Here is a 26310-nt window from a genome sequence, read left to right on the forward strand (position 1 = left end):
AATTTTCCCCTTGACTCTGCTTGTTGGAAGCCAGCTGGGAAGGTCACAAATGGCGATCACATGACCTCAGGACATTCCAGCTGTTGTCAATTCACTGCCAAGCATCCAAATTTTGTTCATGTGACCTGGGGGATGCTGCAACAGTTGTAACTGTTAGGACTGGTTGTAAGTCACTTTTTTCAATGTTATTGTAACTTAGAATGCTTGCTAAACACATACTTTTAAGTCAAGAGCTACCTGTACTTGCATCCAGAAAAGAAAGATGCATCATAGGGGAGATGTTTTTCAGGTTTTTCCATCAAACTATGAATGTAAATTCTGCCTGGATACAACCTCGTATTTATCAGGTGGTTTTTGGAACACCTACATTAGCTAAAAATAATAAGGTCATTTTCTCAATCCATACAGGACGAGTTGACAATATATTTGTTGCAAAAGGTATTACTGAATATACTCTCAACTACTTGCAGCCTTCAACTGAATATGAAATCAGCCTAAAGAGTATAAGGGGCAGAGAGGAAAGTGAACCACTTTTGCATACCCTGTATACAGGTATGAAATTGTCTTTCAAAATTTAGAAGTGAAACAAGTTTACACTGGGGGAAGGATGACTCGGGGTGGGCAAGCATTATTAGCTAATTATAGGATGACCCTGTTTTCCACTGATCCTACTGAGTTTCACTGAGCCAGGAACCAGGCCTTTTGATGGAAACAAATTTGGGGAAACTAAATTTGTAAAGAGAGACATGTTAATCTGGGAAATAAATTTTGGATTTTTTCTTTGGGACAAAGCTCCATTACTACCCACTAATAAATAAGATAAAGAAAAGGAACAAGAGTAAGCAATATGTAAAATATTCTACCCCAATAGAATCAACTTGTATTATTCTAAATCAGAGATAGCTTCATCTGGTTAGCTGTAGGTTGAGCCTACAGCTAACCTTTTCAAATTGCCTAAGGTCGAAAAATGTTGGCCAATTTAGGAATCATTCATTTCTATTTATATCTTTATATTAATGTTGACCCGAAAATCATACTATCAAAATTTGGGCTTAAGAAAAATTCAGGAGCAGTAGAAGAATGCTAAGACTAAAATGTGGTCCACAAATTGCCTATCCTATTCCAAATATTCATATAATTTACATCTTCTGATATTATCACAGAATATATCTTGATAGAGCAATAAATAATATGCCTAGTTACAGTGATATATAACGAATAATGTTTTTCCAAATTTTCAGATATATGCTGAAAATTTATAGACAGCTTTTCAGATTGCATCATTTCCTTCTATCCTCCTTTTTGGTGAGAGGGAAGGAAGCGATAAAATATCTCTGGTCATGTATGAATGCTGTGTTGTTGCTAAAAAGGTAATCCAAACAAGATCTAAATGATTACTTCATATTCCAGTATGCTACCAGCAAGCTTGAAGTACAAAAACCTCAATTAAGGCTACTGCAAAAAAGCAATCAAGTGCTTCATGGAAAGTGCATTTTAGTTCGGACTTTGTTTATAATGATTATTCTAAAACGTTGACTTATTGAGACATCCATTCATCCAACATGTCTATGGAGATTCTCAGTCATCCAGGTCCTGGTTGTCTCAAAGGTGCTTTTTCAAGAGGCCATTGGACTTTCTGTTTTTTCTTTGAAGACTTTTTGCTTCTTCTTGGATAAGAAGCAAAAGTCTTCAAACACAAACAAGAAAGTCCAGTTATCTCCACTTCAAAAAGCACCTTTGGGGCATTCATCCATCAGATCAATGACACTGAAAGACTTACAAAGCTTCCATGATGGTTTTGCTGTCATAGGCCACCCAGAGTCACCCTACTAGGGAGATGAGTGGTTCATAAATTTAAGAAATAAATAACATTATTCTCCCACATAACCTTTGCATACATAAACATAAACTTTTACTATGTTTTTTATTGTCTTGGTCTTATTATTTCATCATTACTAATTGTTGAAATGATTACATAATTCTGATGACTACCTCGTCTTGTGTTTTGTCTCTTTTGCAGCCATGGATCATCCAAAGAATTTGATTGCCACAAACATTACTCCAACAGAAACCTTGCTAAAGTGGGACCCTCCTGGGGCTGAAGCTGAAAATTATGTCATTGTGCTTACCCATGACAGTGGTATGTTTTTACGTAATGATCAGGATTTGGTATGGCAACCACCACCAATCAGCTAAGCTGATTGTGAAAGTTGGTATTAATCACTGAATGTTAAAGAAAGTTTGGCATAAATTCCATTATATTTTACAATATTTTTATTCAAACATTTTTATCTTTTTTAAAAATAGTTTTTATAGATTATAAACATTAAAAAAGACATTTAAGATATTAAAATGCAGACTTTAAACAAAACTATACAGACAAAACATTAAAACACATAAACAAACAAGAAAAAATACATTAAACCTTTGTAACCCTTTTACAGTAAATTGCCTTGATATCGTATTTCCACGTATATACAAGTAAGTTAAACTGTATTTCCTCTACAGTTCTCAATTATCAGGGTTTAATTAATATCACCTTTTATCATATACATTACTTCTATTTCTTATATATCTTTACTTATGTATTCATTCTCCATTTTATAAATTTTATTTTTCCCTATATTTATACTTTATATATAGACACTTTATATGCCCTCCTTTCCCTCTGATTTCTTTTTCTCTATCCATTGGTAAAGCATGTTCAAAACTTCATAAAATTTTGAGTCTTCTTTGTCATTTAATTCAAATAGAATAGAATAGAGTAGAGTAGAGTAGAATAGAATAGAATAGAACAGAACAGAACAGAACAGAATTCTTTATTGGCCAAGCGTGATTGGACACCCAAGGAATTTGTCTTGGTGCATATGCTTTCAGTGGACATAAAAGAAAAAGATATATTTGTCAAGACTCATGTGGTACAACACTTAATGATTGTCATAGGGGTCAAATAAGCACTGAAGAAACAATCAATATTAATGAAAATCTTAGGATACAAGCAACAAGTTACAGTCATACAGTCCTAAGTGGGAGGAAAAGGATGAGAACAGGTGAGAGTACACAGCGTTGGGGGGGGCTGTGCTAATTGTACATGTATCTGATGTGATTTTTCCTAGCTTCACCTGCTGCTTCCTGTCTGTTAGGAAGCTTGTGATCCACTTACAAGTGTATTCAGGTACCGCTAGCTGATTTAGTTTGGTTAAGAGAATGTCCGGTATAATGGTGTTGAATGGTGAACTGAAGTCTACAAAAAGGACTCTAGCCTAGGTCATTGGAGATTCAAGATGTTGTAGAATGAAGTGTAGAGCAGCAACATCTGTCGATCTATTTGCTCGGTATGCAAATTGCAGGGGTCTAACAGTGGATCCATTATGGTTTTCAAGTGGAACATCACTAGTCTTTCAAATGTTAGTTTATCTAATTAAACTAATGGTGTGAGGGCAATCTGGCTGCGACATCTATCCCCCCATTGATCACTCCATGCATGTCTCTCCTGAAGTTGTGCGCTTGGTGGAAGAGGACAACCATCCCAGATAGAAGGAGTGTACCAATCTTCGATCAAGGGTATATGATAACTGCGTTCCCCTGCTAGAACCTCCAAACCAGCTCAAACACTTTTATGACTCACACTTTAAGTATCAAATTTTGGACAGATTTGGGACAAGCCTTTCTCAGTCACAGATGAGTGAAGGACAACTGTTCTTAATTTTTTTTCAGTTATTAGGCTTTCAGACCTTTCCATCTCCACATTTGCTATATTTTAAGGAAGCAGAAATTTGTTTAACATTTGTAGAGGAAAGATACAAGAATAACCATATTTTTAGAAGAGTTACCTTTTGGTTAATAAGACAATTAGCCATTGACTCAGTACTATTCTCTTGAAGAAATAAGAACAAGTACTGTAACTACCGTAATTCATGACAAAGAGTAAGTGCTGCTTTGTTGTCCTTATTTATTTATTTATTATTTTATTATTTACTTCTGTTAGGATTCCTGCAATATGGGCTAAATTTGTGTGTACACATTTTTCCCTACCAAGAAGGGATATTGTGTATTAATCACAAAATAGTTCCCAACTGTGACATAGGAATGAATCTCCCTGTTTATCTTAATATTAAAATTGAATATTCCATAAGATTTATGACTTAACATGAAATTCAGCAGATCCAGTTTTTGAGACTTGCTGAATTTGTATCTGATTGTGGTCTTGATAAAGTCTGTATTATTAATAAACCTGGACTATTGCTATCTGAAAACTGAGTGTGTGCTTCTACCTTTCTTTCCTTTGTAAGATTGAATGAGATATCTGATAATTAATTTTAATTCTTGTTTCCATTTGTATCCCACCCAACCTCAAGTTCTGTTAAATCCTTTTACCTCTGATTTCAGTTGCAGGAGAAACTATTTTGGTGGACAGTACCGAACAAGAATATAAGCTTATTGATTTGCTTCCCAGTACCAGCTATAAAGTCACCATGTATGCCATCAATGGGCCTGTCACAAGTAGAACCATCTTTACCAACTTTACTACTCGTAAGTATTATATATTCTTCCCTCTGGTAGGAGCCATGGTGGCACAGTGGTTAGAGTGCAGTACTGCAGGCTACTTCTGCTGATCACCAGCTGCCAGCAGTTTGGCAGATCGAATCTCATCACGCTCAAATTGACTCAGCCTTCCATCCTTCCAGGTGGATAAAGTGAGGACCAGATTGTTAGGGGCAATATATGCTAACTCTATAAACCCGCAGGGAGAGAAGGCTGTAAAGTACTGTGAAGCGGTATAGTCTAAATGGTATTGCTATTGCTAACTTACAAGTTGATTTCAAATACTAGGAGGAAATAAAGGAAAGTATTGCTTGATACAGATAAGCCATAATTGTATCTATGTTTTCTGGGTTAAGCTCAGTGATATATTGTATATTGTGCATTTTCTGCTCCTCTTGCTCAGAATTGTTTTTAAATTGTTTTTAAAAACATAAAGAATTGTTGTGGTTGGCTCTGGGCCAGCTCCTGCCCCAAGGACTGTGGGGGTGGATGTGGGTGAATTCTCCCAGTGTCAGAGGCCTGTTTTACTGCTGACTGCTTCGGAGAGCAAAGTATTGTCGGAAGCAGGGAGTGATTGTGAAATGGGACCCTCAGAGGGGGTCATGGCAGACAGCCCATTAGGAAGCAATTCATCCTCCTCCTTATCTTCGCTGGACTCTGATGAAGAAGCAGTTATTGACGTACGCAGGCGAAGGGCCATGAATAGAAAAGAGCAGCTACGTAGGTATTACAAGAGATAAGAGAGTTCACCTGTGGTGAACTAATTAGGGCTGCTGTTAAATGGGCAGCGTGCTGGCCTCTCAGTGTGGAAGATTATCTGTTCGTTATAGTGGATGTGGCTTTACTCTCCGGATTCTCCAAGGACTCTGTGCTTTGATATCAGGACTCTGAACTTAAATCATAGTCAAACGTGTGAGTTGGAAAACGTTTGAAGGAGAGTAGCTGTGATGACTTCACAGCTACTTGTTAATTGCTTTGAGTTTGTTTTGTTTGTTTTTTCACTGCATTCAAGTCTGTTTGCTTTGAAGGTGAGCCCTTTGACTACCAAAAGGGTGTTTTGCTTCTATTTTTCTTTGGATAAAGACAGTATTCTTGACTTTTCACGTGTGTGTGTCTGCTTTTTCTATCTTTGCATTTAATTAGGGGCTCGTGTCGAGAGCCTGGCAGAACAAGAATAATGTAGAGATGGCCAATTTCTTCAGTTAGGGAGTGGAAATGTGTTAGTCCCACTCAGTCCTAAGAACCTGGCTGTTATTTTTCCACCTTGGAAACTATAATTTCTGCATGACTCATTTTTAAAAATCGCTATCACTTCTACCTAGCTATTTAGGACTCTTCCTCTACCCCTTTCCTACCTTTACAGTTTTGGATCCACCATCAAATCTTACAGCAAGTGAAGTGACTCGCCGAAGTGCTCTTCTTTCATGGCTTCCTCCTGTAGCTGAGATTGAGAACTACCTCTTGACCTACAGATCCCCTGATGGAAGCCGCAAGGTGGGACCTTCATCTCTTAACTCCATTATGAGGGATGGCAACATTTTGTCGCTGTATCAAAGAAATTGGGAGCATCTATATTAAGTCTATTTTCAGGTTTCCTGTACCCTTACACTACAATTCTCATGAGTTTCCTGTCTCATAATGATAGGAATCGATACTGCTGATTTTTGGAAAGTGGCCAGGTCTGGCCATTTGTGGCCTATAAAGATAAGTCATTGAATGAAACAAAATGCCACTTTGAGATTTTTCTTTTTTGCTTGCATGTAATGACCCTAAGGCAGGGATGTCAGCTCACATCATCACAGCGGCATCATGTGATTCATCATGACTTTTTTCCCCTTCGCTAAGCTGTGTGTGGGTGTGGCCATCACCTGACGCATCTGGCCTGCAGGCCACATGTTTGACAACCCTGTCCTAAGGAGTCCAGAATCACTTCCATAGTAAAACAATTGTTTGGAGTCATATCTCCTCCCAGGTTTATTCTGAAGTGGTTTCCATTGTTTCATTACTATTCCTAACATGCCTCCAAATCAAGAATCATATATTTAATATGATGTTGTTACAGTACAGAACAATAAACATGGCTATTTGTTGAAAGCATTAAAAGCAAGGGCAGTATGTTAAGAGTGAAGGCTATGAGGTCACATGAGCAATCTATACAATCAGGAATAACAAAGCCAACTCTTACAATTCTTTGAAAAAGCAACAGTTTAAAGGAAGGACTTCCTTCCCTTCTGGCAGGGAGTTATTCCCTTGAGTTATTAAGCAAAACTCAATGCTCTTGTTTGGTTGTGTGTTACTTAATGCTTTAAAGTACAGAGCCCTTTGTCATGGGTTGGGGGGAAATAGTGTTTCTTAAATGGGAGAATCTGTCTATTTGTTTATGCTGCAGAAACTTGTAAACACAATCTGTATATACATATACCTAACCTCTTGTTCCAAGTAAGCAATCATGTATTCCAAAACTATACATGAGGATGAAAACTTGAAATATCACAGAAAGCACTAGCAAGCCATTTCTATATTATTATCAAAAACTCTAAATTGGTCTCTTTAAGTTATTACTGAAAGTAGATCTCAAACTGAAGGAACATTTATCATTTTTTATGATCTACTATGGTAGTTTTTAGTAAGATAGTACTCATGCCTGCACAGTATGAAAAAATAGTGAAAGGAAGCAACAGGCAAGCAAGCAAAGCTGACAAGTCTCTTCCCTTATAGATGAGAATCTTTTCACACTGTTTCTCTGAGCATTTCCCCAGTTCGATTCAACCCATATAAGGGATGTGGTGGCTCAGTGGCTAAGATGCTGAGCTTGTTGATCAGAAAGGTCCGCAGTTTGGTGGTTCAAATCCATAACCCCATGTAACGGAATGAGCTCCCATTACTTGTCCCAGCTTGTGCCAACCTAGCAATTTGAAAGCACATAAAAATGCAAGTATAAAAAATAGGGACCACCTTTGGTGGGAATGTAACAGTGTTCCATGTGCCTTTGCCATTTAATCATGCCCGCCACATAACCATGGAGACGTCTTCAAACAGCGCTGGCTCTTTGGCTTTGTAATGGAACTGAGCACTGCCCCCTAGAGTAAGGAAACTAGCACATATGTTCAGTGAGGTCTATGCGCATGCACGAGGGAGGCAGCACAGCAAGGTTGTGTGGACATGAGCGAGGTGACCTTGCATTATGGGTGTGGGCACTCATGCACATGCATATGTGTGTGCATATGTGCCCTTTTGGCACCCAAGCAAAAAACGGTTCACCATCACTGCACTAAGGGCAGAAAAATAACCTGTTCAAGTCTGTCCCCTCTTTGCCTGTTTGATTAATTGATTGATTTGTGTTTTTTATAAGGTCATTTTAATCTAGGTTGTCTGTATGGTTTGATTGTTTTATCTGTTTTTATTGAGTTGGGAGGTTTGTACACTGCCTATAATCCATTGAAGTTGGGCTAATAAATTCAAACAAATAATTATATAAAATCCCTGTCTATACAACTCCAAGTTTTGGTTATCAGCCAGGAAGTCCACACATAACAGACAAATAGAATACTCTTATCTCACACTGCAGTGTTCTTAGATGTAAGAACGAAGTCCTCAAGTCAGATACAAGCTGATAAGAATAGATACAGACCTTTTATCTCTGCCCAATAATCAAGAAGTGATGTAATGATCCATCTCTAATTTTTGGAGTAAGATGCTTCTTAACTATCAGTCACTGAAAAATGCTTGTAGAAAAAGGGATATTGTGCTCTAGTTCTGTTTGAGGTCTTGTCATAGAGATTTGGAAAACTGAATATAGGATTAAAGTAGATAGCAGAGGTTTTCTGGCATCTGAAGCTGAGAAAATAGAAGCAGAATGTTGTTGGTTTTTTTCTGGAATTTTCTGTTCCTTTTGTTTCTGGATATTTATTTTGTAAATTGTTTTATTTTTATTTTTAACCCTCTGTATGCCATCTAGAGTTACTCTGGTGAGATGAACAGCTGTATAAATTGTTTCATTACTGCTCAGGTTCAGGATGTTTCATTAAAGTAAGTTAGAGACAGTGAAACTTAGAAGTTTGTCGTGGAAATTATTATCAAGAGAAATTCTCAGTTTAACAGAAATGAATTATCCTGAATGGCTGACTTTGTTTTCAATCTCTGAAACTGGATTATAGGGAGCTTTTCCATCTCCTCAACGCACTAATTCCTCTCAGCTCTCCTGCATGAGTCCCTTCTCAAATCAATCTTCTATGTTTTTCATGTCAATTTCATGCAATTGGATATTCTCTGGCAGCTCAAACAAGAGAATAAGCCTGACAGTATCTGAGTAGTACAACCTAGCATGTTCTGTTCCATTACATCTGAGACCCATCCATGTTGTTATAATTGATTTTTCTATGTACTCCTATATTTTTTATCAGGTAGACACCCACTTCCAAGAGTCAACAATCTTTGTGTTGGGGAATTTCCATTTACCTCTTCCTCATTTCTTATTCATTCTAATTTATTTTATTTATCTACCTACCTATCTATCTATCTATCTATCTATCCATCTATCTATTTATTTATTTATTTATTGGATTTGTATGCCGCCCCACTCCGTAGGCTCTGCCCAAACTCTGAAAATTTAATCTCTGTTATATTTGTGTTTCCATTTTGTTGATAATACACACAAAGGAGCTGATTGTGGATGCAGAAGATACTTGGATCCGCCTAGAAGGTCTTTCTGAAAATACAGAGTACACTGTGCTCCTGCAAGCAGCTCAAGATGCTGTTAGGAGTGGATTTATCTCCACTATCTTCACTACAGGTAAGAGTAGTACATCATATGTTATCCTATTTCGCATGGCCACCTTAGCCACTATATTTTTCTTAAGAGAGGGATTTTTAAAATGAGCTCTGTCTGATTTGCATCATTTCTTATAATATAACTGCTCAGATTCAGAATAGCACAAACGCAAAGCAATTTTCATAACTACTCCATGCAGAGTCAGTTACTATTACTAGTGAAAAGAACGAAGCTTAGGCGCTCGGGATTTTCATAGTTTATTTTCTGAGTACAGTAGTAACATTGTTTCACCAGCCGTTACAAAGTAATGGGCGCGAACAAGGAAACAGCGCTGGGCTACTGGTCTTATACCCTATTGCTTCCCGCCCAAAGTAACTGACAATAATTCAAATCTCCCGCTCAGTATCCAGTATTTAAATTCCAACTATTTACATAGTAGTCATTGCATATTCAACAACTAGGATGAAACTTCCTAAGAAAAATTAATTCTCCTTCCTCTCCTACACACAAAACAGTGAAAGTAAAATGCATTGTGGAGCCTGTTTACATAATATAATGGAAGTAGGAAGTAGCATTGCCATGACCACAACAAAGACAGGCCAGCAAAAGCAAACACTTGGTCTCTAAATGTTTGGATTTTCACACATGCATTCAAACAGTCATGTGGGGATATTGATCAGGGATGGGTTCCTCCCAATTCAGACCAGATTACCCAAACCATTAGCAACCCGCTGGTGATGTAATTTTGATGTCATGGACTAAGTTCTGTCTGTGCCAGTCTGTGCTTGCCACCATCGTTTTTCCTGAATCCTTGGCCAATTTTCCTGTGTGTGATGGCTTGTTCTCATTCTGTGCTTTGAAAAAAGCCCTCCCGCCCACCCCTGGGTTAAAACTGACCTTTATTTTTTCACCCGAGGCACAGCTGATCAGCTTCTCAGCTGTGTTTCGGGCTGAATCCACCTTGTAAACATGCATGGAAGTGAAATTGCACTAGGGGATGCAAACCGGTGATGAAAGTAAGTAGATCCCACTCTTGATAGTGATAAGGGATAGGGAAGGGTTGTGATGGGATGGGCTCTTTCTCTGATAACTCAACCATAGTTTTTCATTTCCTGATCTAGCACAAAAGAAAAAAAAATGACAAATGGGAATGGAAGTACATCTCCCAGCCTGCTTTACACAATCAGAATGACTAGAAATGGCAGATATATGACTGTCCCAGTCATCTCAATTTATCAATTGCTGCTGAACAGAGTGGCTGAATTGGTTGAATGTGGAGATCAGTCCCACCATGCAAAACTTTTCACAGGAGTTCAAGATAGAGATTTTCCAAACTAGTCATCTGTTTCCAAAGTTAGAAATAAATGACATAAAGGAAAAGAAATGTACTTTTTCAGAAAATTATGTATTCCTTTTTAATTTCCATCCAATAACACCAAATTTCCTATCCTGCTCATTATTAGACTTCTGTGTGGAGCAGCAAAATGGAACATAAAAATACCACAAAAGCAAATATAAATCCAACACAGAATCATTTAAGGCAAGGGAAATTTAAAGGGAAAAAAAGATTTTGACTGGTATTCAGAAAAGAAAGAGGTAATGCCAGAAAATCTGTCTGAAGAAAGAGTCCCGAAGAGAGGATGCCTCACTAAAAAGACACTACTGTCAGTCAATGTACTTCGGATGGTAGGGAGTCCATTCTAGCAGACTTTTACACTAGGTAATTTCATTGCAATTCCAACATACCTGTAAGGTTTACAGTTCTTCAAGGTGGTCCACACAGGGAAGCACAAGCTGTGAGTGTTAACACTAACTTTATTGTAAGGTTACAGTATCAGAATCTTGAGGTCTGAAAGCACTCCGAGTCTGAGGAGAGGGGCGGCATACAGCAAATGCTGGCTGGGGAATTCTGGGAGTTGAAGTCCAGATATCTTTAAGTGGCCAAGGTTGGCAAACAGTGCACTAGACAGAACCACAAGAATGGGGTTTGCCCCCCCCCCCAAAAAAGAATATACTGTCTCTCTCTCTCTCTCTCTCTCTCTCTCTCTCTCTCTCTCTCTCTCTCTCTCTCTCTCTCTCTCTCTCTCTCTCTCTCTCTCTTTGGCAACTCAGGGCAAGAGAAGTTGGGAAGCAGATCTTTCGGTGCCAATTCTCATTCTCTTCAGCTGCCACCTCCCCCAGGAAAGCTGTTCAATACACTCCCTGAAGATTACATACCATAGCACTTAATCTGAACAAGGGCTGCATTTTCCAACATATGTCTTCTGGGAGTCCATTGCTGTGCTGGAATGGGGGTTGTAATCCCAGTTGCTATAGTTTTTATATTTCTGTATATGTTCCTGTTACGTTTCATATTGCGAACCACCTGGAATCATGTATATAAGATTGGCAGCCATGTAAGTCCATTAAATATATATACATGAAAGCCCACATGCATGCTTGCACTCACACAAAAACACACACCCCTGTAGATCAGATACTTTTGTGGACAGTTTACTGTAACCACCTTCCCATTTCCCACCTTGCCTTACTCAGACAATTTCTTGATCCTATTCAATATCTCTGCAGGACAAGATAAGAACCGTTTCTTCCCTTCTCTTCTGTTTCTGTTCTCTTTCCCCTTCTGCATCACTCTCAGGAAGCCCTTCCCATCCAGGGTAGAAAAAATGAATAGTTCTACCCAAACATTTTAATACCTAACATCTATTTATTCCCAGTACAGCAAGGTGGTTTTTTTTTTAAATGAATATCTAACTCCACAATCTGAATGTTTCCTTTGTGTTGAAGTGTCAGTTTATGAAACGCATTGTTATAATCCAGGTGCTACTGAGAAATCTCGCCTTAGCAGAATTCTGTAAACACATTGTGAATAAGAGCAGAACAAAAGGATAGCTGTGTGAAATTACTTCTTTAGAAAGCCACGTTCAAAAATGGTCAAATCCAATTTCATTTGTATTGAAGTGTTCAGAAGAGATGACAAAGGGGAAAGAGCTGTCCACCCATTCGCACTGTCTGTGTTTATATCTAGAAAAGGAATTCCTTGGACCTATTGCAGACCTATGCTTCACTGAGACAAATAAAAAGGCTTTTGAAATGTCAGTTAACAACAGTAGCTATCAACAGACAGAAACTCTGCTTGCTTCAAATAGCTAGAGATCAGTGGCTGCTACGTTATTCTTTCTTCCACTTCAGTTAGGATAAAGGATTAGAGCAAGTTTGTTGCAAAGGGTAAAAGTGTTTTCCAAATGATCCATCCAGCTTAGTTAAAGCTTATCAAATCACTTGGTATAATTTGACACAGTATGCTTATATGCATCTTTTCACTTGGTCATTTTTCACAGAATCATAGTATTGGAAGGGTCGTTGGAAGGTTTTCTAGTCCAACCCCCTGCTCAGTGCAGAAATCCTCATTACATCTTGGATACATGGCTATCCAATTTGTTTTCTTGAAATCTTCCAGTAATGTAGCATCCATGATTTCAGGAAGTAGGTGGTTCTGCTGCTTAATAGCTCTTACATTTAGAAAATTCCTCCTTATTTCAAATTTGAATGTGTCACTGTAAAGCTCTCATACATTGTGTCTTGAGTGCTCTAGAAAATAAATGCACACTCCCTTCCCTATGACAACTCTTTATCTACCAGATGATTAGTGTCATGCGTCCCCTTAGACTTCTCTTCTGTAAGCTAAACACATTCATGTTCCTTTAAACCAGGGGTAGGCAAAGTTGGCTGTTCTATGACATGTGGACTTCAACTCCCAGAATTCCTAAACTAGCATGATTGGCTCAGGAATTCTGGGAGTTGAAGTCCACAAGTCATAGAAAAGCCAACTTTGCCTACCCCTGCTTTAAAAAATCTTTGGAGGATTTTGTTGGGAGGGGGGGTGAGGTTTAGTATCTTTGTGGCTTTCCTCTGCATTCTTTCCACTTCTCAATGCCATTGATTTACACCATGACAACCAACTTCTATACTTTGAAGAGTCTTTCTGTTCACTAAGGAAATGCTATGAAGGGGACAGATTTTAGAACAATCTTCAGCCCTAGATGCATAGGCTTTAATAATAGGGATTCCACTATAGGGATATAGGATCAAGAGCTGATCACATCTTCTCAGTCAGCCTTCCAAGGGCACACGCTACAGAGGTGATCAACTGAACACTCTTTAGATAGAACATCCTTCTCCAATCTGGGCTTCCAGATGTGTGGACCAACTTACAGAATTCACAATATAATGTGTGCAGTCTGACAAAAAGCAAACAAAAAACATCTCAAGACAGCAGTCTGATTAAATTCTGGTAATGCTTTCTAGAACAATAAGATATGATTAACAAAAAGGAAATTCCCTGGCTGTACACTGAAAGTGTTATGCATGCTCATGTTTATTGGAAACATAACAAAGAGGCCTTTTATTCCTTGCATCTTGTTAATAACTATCTGTCCTTTGTTGTTCATATGTATAGAAACCTTTAGGGGAAACACATTACAAGTAACACAAAGGAAACGTTATTTTGAATGTCACCCATTTCTTCCAAGGTCTGTTAAAAGTTTTAAAGGTATTAATATAAATGGAAAATAAATAACCCCCATGAAGTGAGTTGGGGAGTACAAGCAGTTTAAATATTGTAAAAAGTAAATGTCTCTTTGCACAATGAAAGACTTGGAAATATCTATGAATCTTTTAAAAAGGGAAATTATAAAAGCAATATTAGCCCCAAAGGCAAAATTGTACATGTTCATTGTCATTAAAACAATGAAGAGCTCTTTTCAGTGCCCTGCAAAACTCTTGCTCCATTTCTTGAGAAGCAGAGGTAAACAAAATATGTGCAAAAAAACCCAAATTAGCTATTGGTACTAATGATGTTACCTAACTTGGATAATGAAATGTCTACAAGAAATCTACCAAGCTCAGAGAACACCAAGAACCCCTCACAACCCAACTTATTTGATAGAGTTCAGTCATTTACTGGTACAGAAATTATACATAAGTGTATACAATATTCTTCAAGGTATTAAGGACAGCATCACCATTTTTTTCTATTTATAAAATCTTAGTTATCTATAGAAGCACAGCAACTAATCTGATGTTTTAAACAAGGAAGATCCCAAATTATTAAGTGTATGCCTGTAGCTAGAATTTTTACTGGTATGTCATTTATTTTCCCCCGACTCTAAACTGCATCCCTTATTTGGGTTAAGGTTTATGCAAACTCAATACCACGGTCAAGTCAGAAGGCCAAAAAGACTGATAGGAGAGAACAGTCCTCTTCCAAGGTACACCTCAGAGTATCATGCAACTAGAAGGAGTCTAAATGGGAAAGGGGTCCCTCTTTGCCAGAAGGAGGGATGTCTTCAGTGATTGGGACTCTTGGCAAAGCAATGGCTAATGTGGCAAAAGAGTACTTGTCTAAGATCATACAGCCAGAGTTGCCCATGGGCCCATTATGGCCCATGTCTTTTGCTATTCAGAGCAAATGGCCAAGATTTGACATCAACAATTTCTTCAAACATTGTTGATACCTCAAAAACAGTCTGAGCTTTTTTTGATACCCCAGTTTCTGTGCACAAATTGCATTCACTTTTTTCAGTGCTGTTGTTCTTTCAAATAGTTGTTAAAAGAATAGTTGTAAATCAAGGACTGCCTGTAGCCTCCCATGGATCATGTTCCTCCATAGTTCTGAATAATTTATTGTTGTAAAATTAGAAGTGACCCTTAGATAACATCCCTTGTTATCAGCAAAATAGTACTAGTGATATTCATATTAAGGAGCGTTTTTTCTTTTCTTTTTTTAAGTAAACTCATAAGATGTGACTTACTTCATTGATATTAATTAGTTATGAATGATATCCCTGGTAGTGCAATATGTAAACAATCCTGCAATCTCTCTTCTGCTGTTATTGCCCTTATCTACAGGAGGCCGTGTGTTTATGAATCCTCAGGACTGTGCCCAGCACTTGATCAATGGTGACAATTTGAGTGGCATTTACACCATTTCCCTTAATGGGGATCTCAGCCAGAGAGTCCAAGTATACTGTGATATGAATACAGATGGCGGTGGATGGATTGTAAGTGAATATACAATGCCACATGTTATCCAGTTCAGTTACCAGAGGTAGAAGAAAATGAAAGCATCTAGTCCAACATATAAACAATACAACTTTTGGGAAGTGCAACTTTTCATTTTACAAATACCAACTTATGTTTTGAATGTTTGACAAAATAACTATCTTTATTCATTTTTTTCAAAATTCTTTCATCTCTTCACTTTTAAATTAGAGGTAGCAGAGCAGAGCTTTCTGAAAAGAATCTTAAATCATGAAAAAAACATTTTAGTCCATCAGAGGCTCTGAGCTTATTAGCATGAAATTCTAAGGACTGTTGTTATAGAAGAAGTAGATGGGGGGGAAATGTACGGTATATTGAAACCCATTTTAAATGGTTGATATTCCAACCAAACTTATTTTGGAAAACAAAGGGCGGAGTGTCTTACAGGTGCTTAATGCATATTTTACCTGAATAAAGTTTTTAGATAAAAGATGGAAATCAGGCACAAAAAATATGAATCAAACACCAGAATGTCTTGCTGATATATTCTATTTCCCATGCCCTGAGGACTAAGTTAATAATAGTTACAATCAGGTTCCTTGTGATTGGTTTTACACTGAAACTCCTTTTGGGAGTGAAGCTGCAACTGATTCATGGTTCTATCAAGGAAATTAATCAACAGTGAAATTTCCATGTTCACTGCTCGATATATTACAGCTAGAGGGAATGTGTGGACCCAGGATAGGCTACAGAAGGTGTGAGGTGATTTAATCTTAAAAGGAAATGTGTTTCACTTTTAATCAAGTTATGGGCAAAAGGCCTTACTGCTGATATTTTCATTTCACATGTAGGAGATAGCAGATTACACACATACAAAGACATTCACACATAAACACAAACACACATAACAGGATTGGATTGCAGTCAATACTGTGCATTAGCCATTCTCAGAAGATAGATCAGAGGTAGCAAAAGTAACAATAAAGCACTCACATACTGTGAAGCCAAGTAAGGCCATAAAATCCAAAAATATCTTACATAACCTGCATGAATTCTTGAAGAAAAATATATTCCTACTCCATCCACTTCAAAGCATGCTTATTCAATTTCATATTCAAACTTTCACAGATAAAGCTGTTCTATGTTCCAGGTTGGAGTAAATTTCACAATTGGCTTAAAGTAAAATAGAAATCTTGCTTTTGCTGCTCTCACAGCTGAGCAGAAATAGTGTAGGTTCCATCTATGGTAGCATATCATGTTGATTCACTTGAGAAGCTGTCCAACAGCATATCCTATCAGCCAGAAATAATCCCTCATTTTCTGAAAGAGGGAGATGTGGGGGGGGGGGGGGGTGAGACAGACAGAGAGAGAGAGAGAAAGAGAGAATGTGTATGTATGTGTGTGTGCGCACGCGTGTGTGTGTGTGTGAGAGAGAGAGAGAGAGAGAGAACTGAAATCATACTCTCCACAGTTGTACATAGAAATCAAACCAAATCTCTACCATAAGATTTCATTCTAACTTACTACTTCTTTCTATAGCCTTTTTAATCATCAAACCCATAAGCCACAAAATCTTTTTTTTTCTTCCACAAAAAGTCCATAAGGGGTTTCCAGGTTACTGATTAATGTCAATAATTAAAGATATTAATGTGTCCATCTCAGTAAGTTCTTCACTTCCACCACTTATTCCTCCATAGTGGGTAATGCCAAATCTTTTCATTTTTTCACACAGAAGTGGTTTTTCTTTTTACTAAAATCAACAGTAATTGTTTTTAGGGTTTACTTTTTTCATTTGTATTGTTGTATTGTAAATGTTTTTAGGTCTGTAAACTGTCTGGAGTAAAAAAAAATGCAGTGGTTTAAAAATCTGGTAAATAATTTTTTGCTCTGAAAGTAAGGAAAGAGTACAACCAGCTCAGAAACTTTCTGAAATTTCTTATGTCAATTTTAAACTCATCAACTTTTTCCCTTTGAAGTTTTCTCTTCAAACGCATCTTCCTGCAAGACATATTGCAAGTCTTCTCATTTCTTAGTTTCTTTCACCTTGATCTTTCCGTGCAGGTCTTCCAGAGAAGACAGAATGGATTGACTGATTTCTTTCGCAAATGGGCAGACTATCGCATTGGCTTTGGAAATCTGGAGGATGAGTTCTGGCTGGGTAACAAATCACTAACTTCGTTTGCCACTTACGTTGTCTGTGGGAAAACTAGATATCTGCTCATCATAGTATCTGAAAACATGTACACATCTTCTCTCTGTCTCCTCTTCTCCCTCCCCCCCCCCAATTGCATTTTTTAATCATTGTTCTCTCTGCCTTAACAAATACTCTGGTTGACTTGCCAGCTTTATTTATTTTTTGTTCTGATTTTTATTAATGACAAACCACATGCTATGAAAGCACATAGAATGGCTTCTACCTTATTTTTCAGGTAAGGTGGCAATCTAAATTGCCATTTTGGTTCCATAGAAAGTGTTGATCAAATTCTTTGTTCGGATGACATGGATTCATTGTCTTATACTTTTAATTAGTCCACGGAGAGGGGCAGCATACAAATCTAATAAATTAAATTAAATTTAAAATTAAGTTACATGCAATCACATAGCATTATAGTGTTTCCTGAAAGAAAAGCCTATGCCAAGGAATTATTGTGCATTATGTTTATATTTTTTTCCAACTGGCAATGTATAGGAAGCACAATATACTTCCTAGTCCTACCTTAAAGTATGGTATAAGGAAATAACAATAGGGCATAATTAAATGAATTCCTTTACTATAGAGAATTCTGTTCTGTGACAGACAATGTATTATGTTAAACACAACCTGCTCCCAGAAAGTCTGTATTGAGAAGTTGTTGTGAGCCGCTCTGAGTCCTCGGAGAAGGGCAGCATACAAATCTAATATATTATTATTATTATTATTATTATTATTATTATTATTATTATTATTATTATTATGTCAATACAACACAGCAAACGAGATCACTATGCTGGATTTCGTATTTCATCACCAGTCGGGTGCTTCCCAAGCACCTAGGACTGCATGATGTAGCGGCAAATTATGTTTGCCAATCCCAGTAAAGCGGCCTTTTACAATTGACAGATTGAGATTTTGTCAATTCCGATGGTTTTCAAATGTCCGCTGAGATCTTTAGGCACTGCGCCCAGTGTGCCAAGTACCACTGGGACCATTTTCACTAGCTTATGCCAGAGTCGTTGCAGCTCGATTCAACTCTGGCATAAGCCAGTGAAAGTGGTCCCAGTGGTAATTATACCAAAATACCAAATTACCAAAATAATAATAATTATTATTATTATTATCATTATCGTTATCGTTAAGATGCTAATTCCTAATTTATTTGTTTATTTTATTTTATTTTTTTATTTAGTCAAACATGTACAAGATAGTAGGTATTGGTATAAATATAAACATTAGCGAAGTAGGTATAGGTAAATTAGGCAAAAGGACAGGGATGGTAGGCACAATATTTATTCATTCATTCACTCACTCACTCACTCACTCACTCACTCACTCATTTATTCATTCCATTTATATGCTGCTCACTCCAAACAGACTCTGAGCGGCTAACAACAAGTATAAATGCAATATAAGTAAAAAACCAATTAAAAACATCACTAAAATCACACATATTCTAAAACCATACTTGCAATGATCAGTCTTAATTCCAGGCCTGCTGGAAAAGCCAGGTTTTAACAGCTTTTAAGAAAACCAGTAGGGAGGAGATTATGTGAATTTCTGGGGGCAGTTGATTCCATAGGGTTGAAGTGACCACAGAGAAGGCTCTTCTCCGAAGTCCCGCCAACCGACAATGTTTGGTGGACGAGACCTGGAGAAGGCCGACTCTGTGGGCCCTTACTGGCTGCAATGAGGAGGCGATCACATAAATAGTCTGGCCCTGAGCCATTTAGGGCTTTAAAGGTGATAACTAACACCTTGAATTGTGCTCGGTAACGAATTGGCAACCAATGCAGCTCACATAGAGATGGAGTAATACAGGCATACCATGGTACACCTGTTATTGCACGTACTGCTGCATTTTGCACCAGCTGAAGTCTCCAAACACTCTTCAAGGGTAGCCCCATGTAGAGCACATTGCAATAGTCAAGACAAGAGGTGATGAGGGTGTGAGTAATTGTACGGAGTGCCTCCTGGTCAGGGTAGGGCCACAGTTGGTAAACAAGCAGAACCTATGCAAAAGCTCCCTTAGCCACAGCGAGATATGTTGTTCTAGCCTCAGCTGTGGATCTAGGAGGACCCCCAGGTTGTGAACCCTATCCGAGGGAGGGATTTCTTCTCCCAGGGTCAAAGATGGATAGATGGAGTTGTCTTTAGGAGGAGGGACCCACAGCCACTCAGTCTTGTCCAGGTTGAGTTTTAACCTGTTGACCCCCATCCAGACCCTTAGAGCTTCACAACACCGACACATCACTTCCACCGGGGTGGAGATATACAGCTGAGTATCATCAGCGTATTGTTGGTAGTGCACCCCATATCGTCGGATGATCTCACCCAGCAGTTTCATGTAGATATTGAATAGGAGAGGAAAGAGGGCTGACCCCTGAGGCACCCTACAAAGGAGGGGCCTAGGAGTCAACTTCTGTCCTCCCACTAGCACCAACTGCAATCAGCCAGAGAGGTAGGAGGTGAACCACCGTAAAATGGTGCCTCCCACTCCCAACCCCTCCAGCCGTCGCAAAAGGATACCATGGTCGATGGTATTGAAAGTCGCTGAGAGGTCAAGAAGCACCAGGATAGAGGAGTGCCCCCATCCCAGGCCCACCAGAAATCATCCACCAGTGTGTCCAAAGTGGTTTCCATGCTGTAGCTGGGTCTGAAACCAGATTGAATAGTACACTTATGCACACCCCTTACACACCTCTTAGGAATGGGGTGAGGTCAACTGTAGATAGTCTAAGGTTAAAGTTTTTTGGGGATTGGGGAGGAAACCACAGAGTCAGGTAGTGCATTCCAGTCATTGATCACTCTGTTGCTGAAGTCGTATTTTCTGCAGTCAAGTTTGGAGTGTTTTATATTAAGTTTGAATTGATTGTGCTCATGTATTGTTATGGTTGAAGCTGAAGAAATCATTGACAGGATATTGCGGTAGATGGTTATAGATAGATGATAGATAGATAGATAGATAGATAGATAGATAGATAGATAGATAGATAGATAGATAGATAGATAGATAGATAGATAGTCACTAAAGCACAAGCATCCCCCCACTCCCCAAATTCCCAATCTACCCCGCAGCCTTTGGATTTCCTATTGATTTCCTTTTCAAGTCTTAACCAGACTGAACACTGCCTTAGAAACAACTAAGATCGAGTAGATGCTGCCATCTACTGCACACAAATGTTCAGTTTCATATTAGCCTAATACATACGCCTGGATCTGAGAAGGATAATTTAAAATTATTCCTCTTCCATAAAACAATTTGCCAAACTTATTTAATCCTTTTTACCAACAACCATAATTTTTAATTTATGACTATTGCATCTTGGATGGATATTATGATAAAAATAGAACTTCATTTTTTTACTTTATTACTTCCCTTAGACCTATAGAAAGAAAATATTAAGGAGCCAAACTATTCCTTTTCTATGCCTAGAACAGCAGAAAAGAGATTCTGCTGGTTGTGTTTCTTCATTTTGTTTCGGTAGCAGGGTTTTGCTCTTTAGCATGCTGTCAGATTTCTTTATTTCTCCCTAGAATATTAAAGCACATGGCTCCTTGACCTCTCCCTCACCATATCTCACCCATTCCCAGAAAAAAAGAACATCTGGAAATCTATTTGAGAGGGAAAACATTGGGGGAGAGATTAATAACTTCTGTTTATTCCTTTAAGGTGCTTAAAGGGGCAGGATGCTAGAATCACTAGAGAATTTTTCAGCATAGTCATGAATTTTAGTGAGGGAAACATACAAAAGTGAGTATTTGAATAAAATGATTCAAGAGGAATGTGATGATATTCATTAAATAGCCCTTGCAAACCAAGGATTTCATGATCTTGGAAAATTCATGGATGTGCACGCTGATCAATTCGCCATACAAGATGAGGATAGCAATAGTAGTCGGGTGAAAACAGCTTGACATTCAGTGTAAAGAGCTTTCTATAAGCATCATGTAAGGTTTCTGGATAAAGAAATAAACTATCCATTCCTCAGAAGGCTATGGTGATGGATCAGTGTTGGTGTTGGTGTTGTTTTTAATAGTCCTTTTATTGTATATGCATACAGCAAGTTCATCAAGTTGGCTTTGGAAGAGAAGGTTTCCAAATCAGATACTTAGCATAGTAACCTGCTATACAAATATTGTATAGACTTATTTGGATTTTTCAAAGGAAACTAGTATCTTTAGCACAACCAATTAAATAAGTATACATTTTATTGATTTTTATTTTTATAAATTCATTCCTGAATACAATATTATACCATATTTTGGAGTATAAAACGCACCTTAGTTTTGGGGGAGGAAAATAGGGTGGGAGCGTCTGCTTACCAGATAATCATCTGGCTAGCATCCTTAGTCTGGTGACCTTCAGCACATTATTTTATGCCCTGGTTAGGGCTTTAAAAAACCTTATTCAGAGCCAATAACAATGAAAGAGCTTGCAAGCCATAAGAGCTGGGGACATTGTTAGCACCTAGTTAGGGCTGGAAAGAAACATTCAGAGCAAGTTAGAGCAATGAAGAAAAAACCTGCAAAGACTTGGAAAACATTTTTCACAGAGAGTAACAATTAAAGAGCTTGTAAGCTGTAAGAGCTGGGAACATCATCAGCACCTAGTTAGGGCTGTGGGGTGGGGGAAGCTTCATTTTTAAAAAAGCTACATTTGGAATATAAGACACACCCAAATTTTCAGGCTCTTTTAAGGAGGAAAAGGGGTGTGTCTTATACTCAGAAAAATACGGTAAATGGGTAAAATATAGCCAAATAGAAATAACTGCGGTGAAAAGCCAAGACTACATGTGAAGATGTTTCAAGGGGAAGGATAATTTCTGAGGTCCATTATGTAGAACCTTCCACCACATGGCCATAATCACCCAAAATTGGAACAGTGTATCCGGGTATGGAGAGATTTCTTTTTTACCAGTATGTCTATGGTAGATATCCATTCTACTCTAAATCCAAATTCCATGCCATCTGAAATATGAATTCCATTATTTATTGTTTACAAATTTCTAGGTTCAAGGACTTATAAAACTTCTGTTTATGTTCTCTCCAGGGCTAGATAACATGCACAAGATCACATCACAAGGGCGCTATGAACTGCGGATAGATATGAAAAATGGTCAAGAAGCAACTTATGCCTATTATGACAAGTTTTCCATTGGAGATGCCAGGAGTCTCTACAAGCTCCGGATAGGGGAATATAATGGCACTGCTGGTATGCTTTTAAGAATTACTCCTCCCATCCCAGACTATCTCAACAGAACACCTTCTCAAAGAGCAGAGAAAATGAAGGCTAATGATGGAACTAATCTATGTGCTTTCACCCTTAGAACCACTTCCTTGACATCACTCCCAGTTATTCTCCCCTTCCCAATAACAGAATAACAGAGTTAGAATGAACTTTGGAAATCTTCTAATTCAATCCCCTACTCAAGCAGGAAACCATGTATCATTTCAGACAAATGGTTGTCCAATCTCCTCTTTAAAATCTCTAGTGTTTGAAGCACCTACAGCTTCTGGAGGCAAATTGTTCCACTGATTAATTGTTCTAGCTATCAGGAAATTTCTCCTTAGTTTTAGGTCTTAGTTTCCATCCATTGCTTCTCATCATCCCTTCAGGTGCTTTGTAGAATAGGTTGACTGCTCCTCCTCCTTTGGGGCAGTCCCTTAGTTATTGGAACATTGATATCATTTCACCCTTAGTCCTTTTTTTCTGTAGACTAACCATACCCAATTCCTGCAACTGTTCTTCACATGTTTTAGCCTTCGATCCCGTTTGTTGCTCTTCTCTAAAAAAAACCCAAGCTTGTGTTTTGGGGGCAAAGGGAATGGGCAGTTTTGGAGCTGAGACTGAGAGAGGGGAGAAGGAGGGCATTGGGGAGAGGAAAAGCAGGCGCATTGGTGGTCATCCTGATGGATGCTGCTGTCAGCCCCCCTTTTCCCCTCTGTTTTCAACTCCTTATGATGGAGTGGGAGCAAATGGGCCAGTCCTAAGAATCCCTTCATTGACTGGGGAGGAAAATGCCACTGGACCAATTAGGAATTCTTTCTGGCTGAGTAATAGAGAAATTTGCAATTCTTTTTAAAATGAAACCACCAAAACCCGCAAGTCCCATGGTTTTCCCTCCAGCCCTGAGCATTTGGCAAGGCTGGAGATGCAGAACCAGTACCCAGATGACAATAGAGCAGCTGGTCCTTGCAATGGGCATGCCTGGAAGAAATGGCAGCAGTGGTGGGCCTTCTCTCACAGATGCACCACGGCCTGGATCTGAGCAGGGAGTACCCAAATGTGCCATGCTCATATCAGTCTTGGCCAGTGGGCTCCTGGGACTTCAGACTCTGACTCACCTCCACCAAAAGGACTTCTAATTTGAGAAGATTCAAACTTAAAGTCTTTTGCAGCAAGGCAGGCACAGGCCACCAATCCTGGCCCTACCGAGAATATCACGTGGCCAGAAATGGGCAGCAGCCAGAATGGGCAGGCTGCTTTTGGCAGCTGCTGCTCTAGGCACCAAAGTGAGATTCCGGCTGCTGCGCATGTGCAGCAGCCGAAATCTCACGTGTGGACGTCTTTCCGGCAGCAAAAATTACCGGGTTTTTTTCAACTGCTCATGCATATGCGGGCTATGTGCTCCACTTTCCACAGCACAATGATGGTTCTGGGCATACCAGCTGGAGCCCATGACTGCAGCAAGGTCTGCTGCAATTCTCTTGTCCCTCTCTTGAGTTGTCCCACATTGAATTGTCCCGCAGCAGGTAGTCCTCCTGGGGCAAGTTGGCCAGGGCTGGATAGCTAGGTCAAGACAGCCAGGGTGACACCAGCTGCAGAAAATTGTCCTAGACCAGTGATAAATAACATTTTTGGTTCACGTGCCAAAAGGGGATGTATGCATGTAATAGCATGCAAATATGTGCCCACACCCATTCCCTGGCATATACACACATGTGTACCCACCCACACACCCACAATGCCCCTGCACATGCACACCACACACACACACCATCACTGCACATGCGCACAGACTTCACTGAAGCCTGGGATGGTAAAAAATGGCCAAATAGGTAAACCAGAAGTTCAGAAAAATTTACTTCCAGTTTATCCGTTGGGCTGTTTTTCGCACTCTGGAGGCTTCAGGGAAGCTTCCTGAAACCTACGGAGGGCGAAATGACCTTCCCCAAGGCCAAAAATCAGCTTAGCAAGCACATGGGCACTGGAGCTGACATAGGGCCTCGCATGCCCTCTGATATGACTCCATGTGCCACCTGTGGCACACATGCCATAGGTTCGCTTTCCTACACCCTGTAACATCTCCATATAAAATTGATTCCATAATCAATTTCTATAAAACAAATTCCATAGAAACTAATAGTAGGTATTATTTTAGTTTTATAAAGTTTAATCAGTTGTTCTAGTATCTCAGTTGTCTCAAAAGCTGAATGCATACGTATTAGAGCAAGGTGTGTATTGGAGGATGTAGTCACCAACTCTGAAAGCTACTGTTTTATGTCAAAATGTTCAGCTGTCCTCTCTTTGTACAAAAATAAATAGACAAGTGATATCTGTTTATAGTACAACCCATTTACATGCAACAGTTCATTCTTAAGACCCTGATGTTGCCACTGTTTAATTTGATTCAATTTCCACAACTGCACAGAGGATCAACACTGTTTATATGGGCTGATCCTCTGTTTATCATAGTAGGATACTTGAGCCATATAATAATCTTATTTTAGCTGCCAAGGAGCTGAAAATCCATTTAGCATAGAAATAGTTGTGACACAGAAGGATAAGAAAGGGATAGAGTTAGAGTATGTTCCCAGGCAATTTGGAAGGTCCATTTTGTCGCCTTTGATGTAAATTTTTGTAAAACCTAGCAATCGTTTCTGTTATGTCACCCTTCAAAATATTAGAGTCCTCTCTAGTCTTCTTATGATCAAAAATATTAGCTGTAAATATTATTGTACGATTTACACATATAAGTACATAACTTAGCAACCATAGTTTGATGATGGTCACCTGATCACATGAACCAAAGCAGGTGCAGTGAAGACATATAAATTTTTAGCTCCCGAATCAGAACTTTCTTATTGTTCTTGGATATTATTGTAGTTCTCAGGAAAACAGCATGAATATATCAATCTTTTGTTGTTTCTTAAAGAGAAAGATGGAAAAAAATTAAGGTAATGCCTTATTTTGCAGGGGATTCACTCAGCTATCATCAGGGACGTCCATTTTCCACCAAAGACAGGGACAATGATGTTGCCGTTACAAACTGTGCTATGTCATACAAAGGAGCCTGGTGGTATAAAAACTGTCATCGAACTAACCTCAATGGCAAATATGGCGAATCCCAACACAGCCAGGTAAGAGCAGGATTGATACAGTACTGTTTGCAAGAAAGAGCCTATTCTTCTGGAAAGGGTATAAGAGTGAGTCATACAGATATGATTAGTTTCAGGGATCAAATTAACTAGTAGCACTGATTATGTTACTTAGTTTGGGTAATGAAACAACCGCAAGAAAGCAAGCTCAGAGAGCACCAAAAACCCCACATAACTAATAACAAATGGCAGTTTATAATTTCATCAGATGCCAAAAGCTTTTTTTTTAAGCAAAAATAATAGCAGATAATATCTATGGGGAAGACATATTTGGATCTCAGTACATAATTTTCTTCCAGCCCAAATATCTACTGATCGTGCCACTGCAGCAAAGTATACTTTTATAGGCTACTTACAGCTTGAGAGCAACATGGCA

The 26310-nt window shown here is 38.7% G+C and overlaps 1 protein-coding gene across 1 annotated transcript in view; it reads left to right on the forward strand.

The window, feature by feature from the left end:
- The window catches only part of TNR (tenascin R), a 119821-nt gene that overhangs the window by 89757 nt on the left and 3754 nt on the right, over positions 1-26310 (forward strand). Inside the window, exons 12-20 of the mRNA XM_070746693.1 lie at positions 409-552; positions 2021-2140; positions 4390-4533; positions 5909-6039; positions 9205-9337; positions 15227-15378; positions 17420-17516; positions 22606-22767; positions 25753-25916. Coding sequence (XP_070602794.1) covers positions 409-552; positions 2021-2140; positions 4390-4533; positions 5909-6039; positions 9205-9337; positions 15227-15378; positions 17420-17516; positions 22606-22767; positions 25753-25916 — 1247 coding nt within the window. The remainder of the gene's footprint in view (positions 1-408; positions 553-2020; positions 2141-4389; positions 4534-5908; positions 6040-9204; positions 9338-15226; positions 15379-17419; positions 17517-22605; positions 22768-25752; positions 25917-26310) is intronic.

Source organism: Erythrolamprus reginae, chromosome 3, assembly GCF_031021105.1.
Source record: "Erythrolamprus reginae isolate rEryReg1 chromosome 3, rEryReg1.hap1, whole genome shotgun sequence".
In the NCBI taxonomy this organism is placed as follows: Eukaryota; Metazoa; Chordata; class Lepidosauria; order Squamata; family Dipsadidae; genus Erythrolamprus; species Erythrolamprus reginae.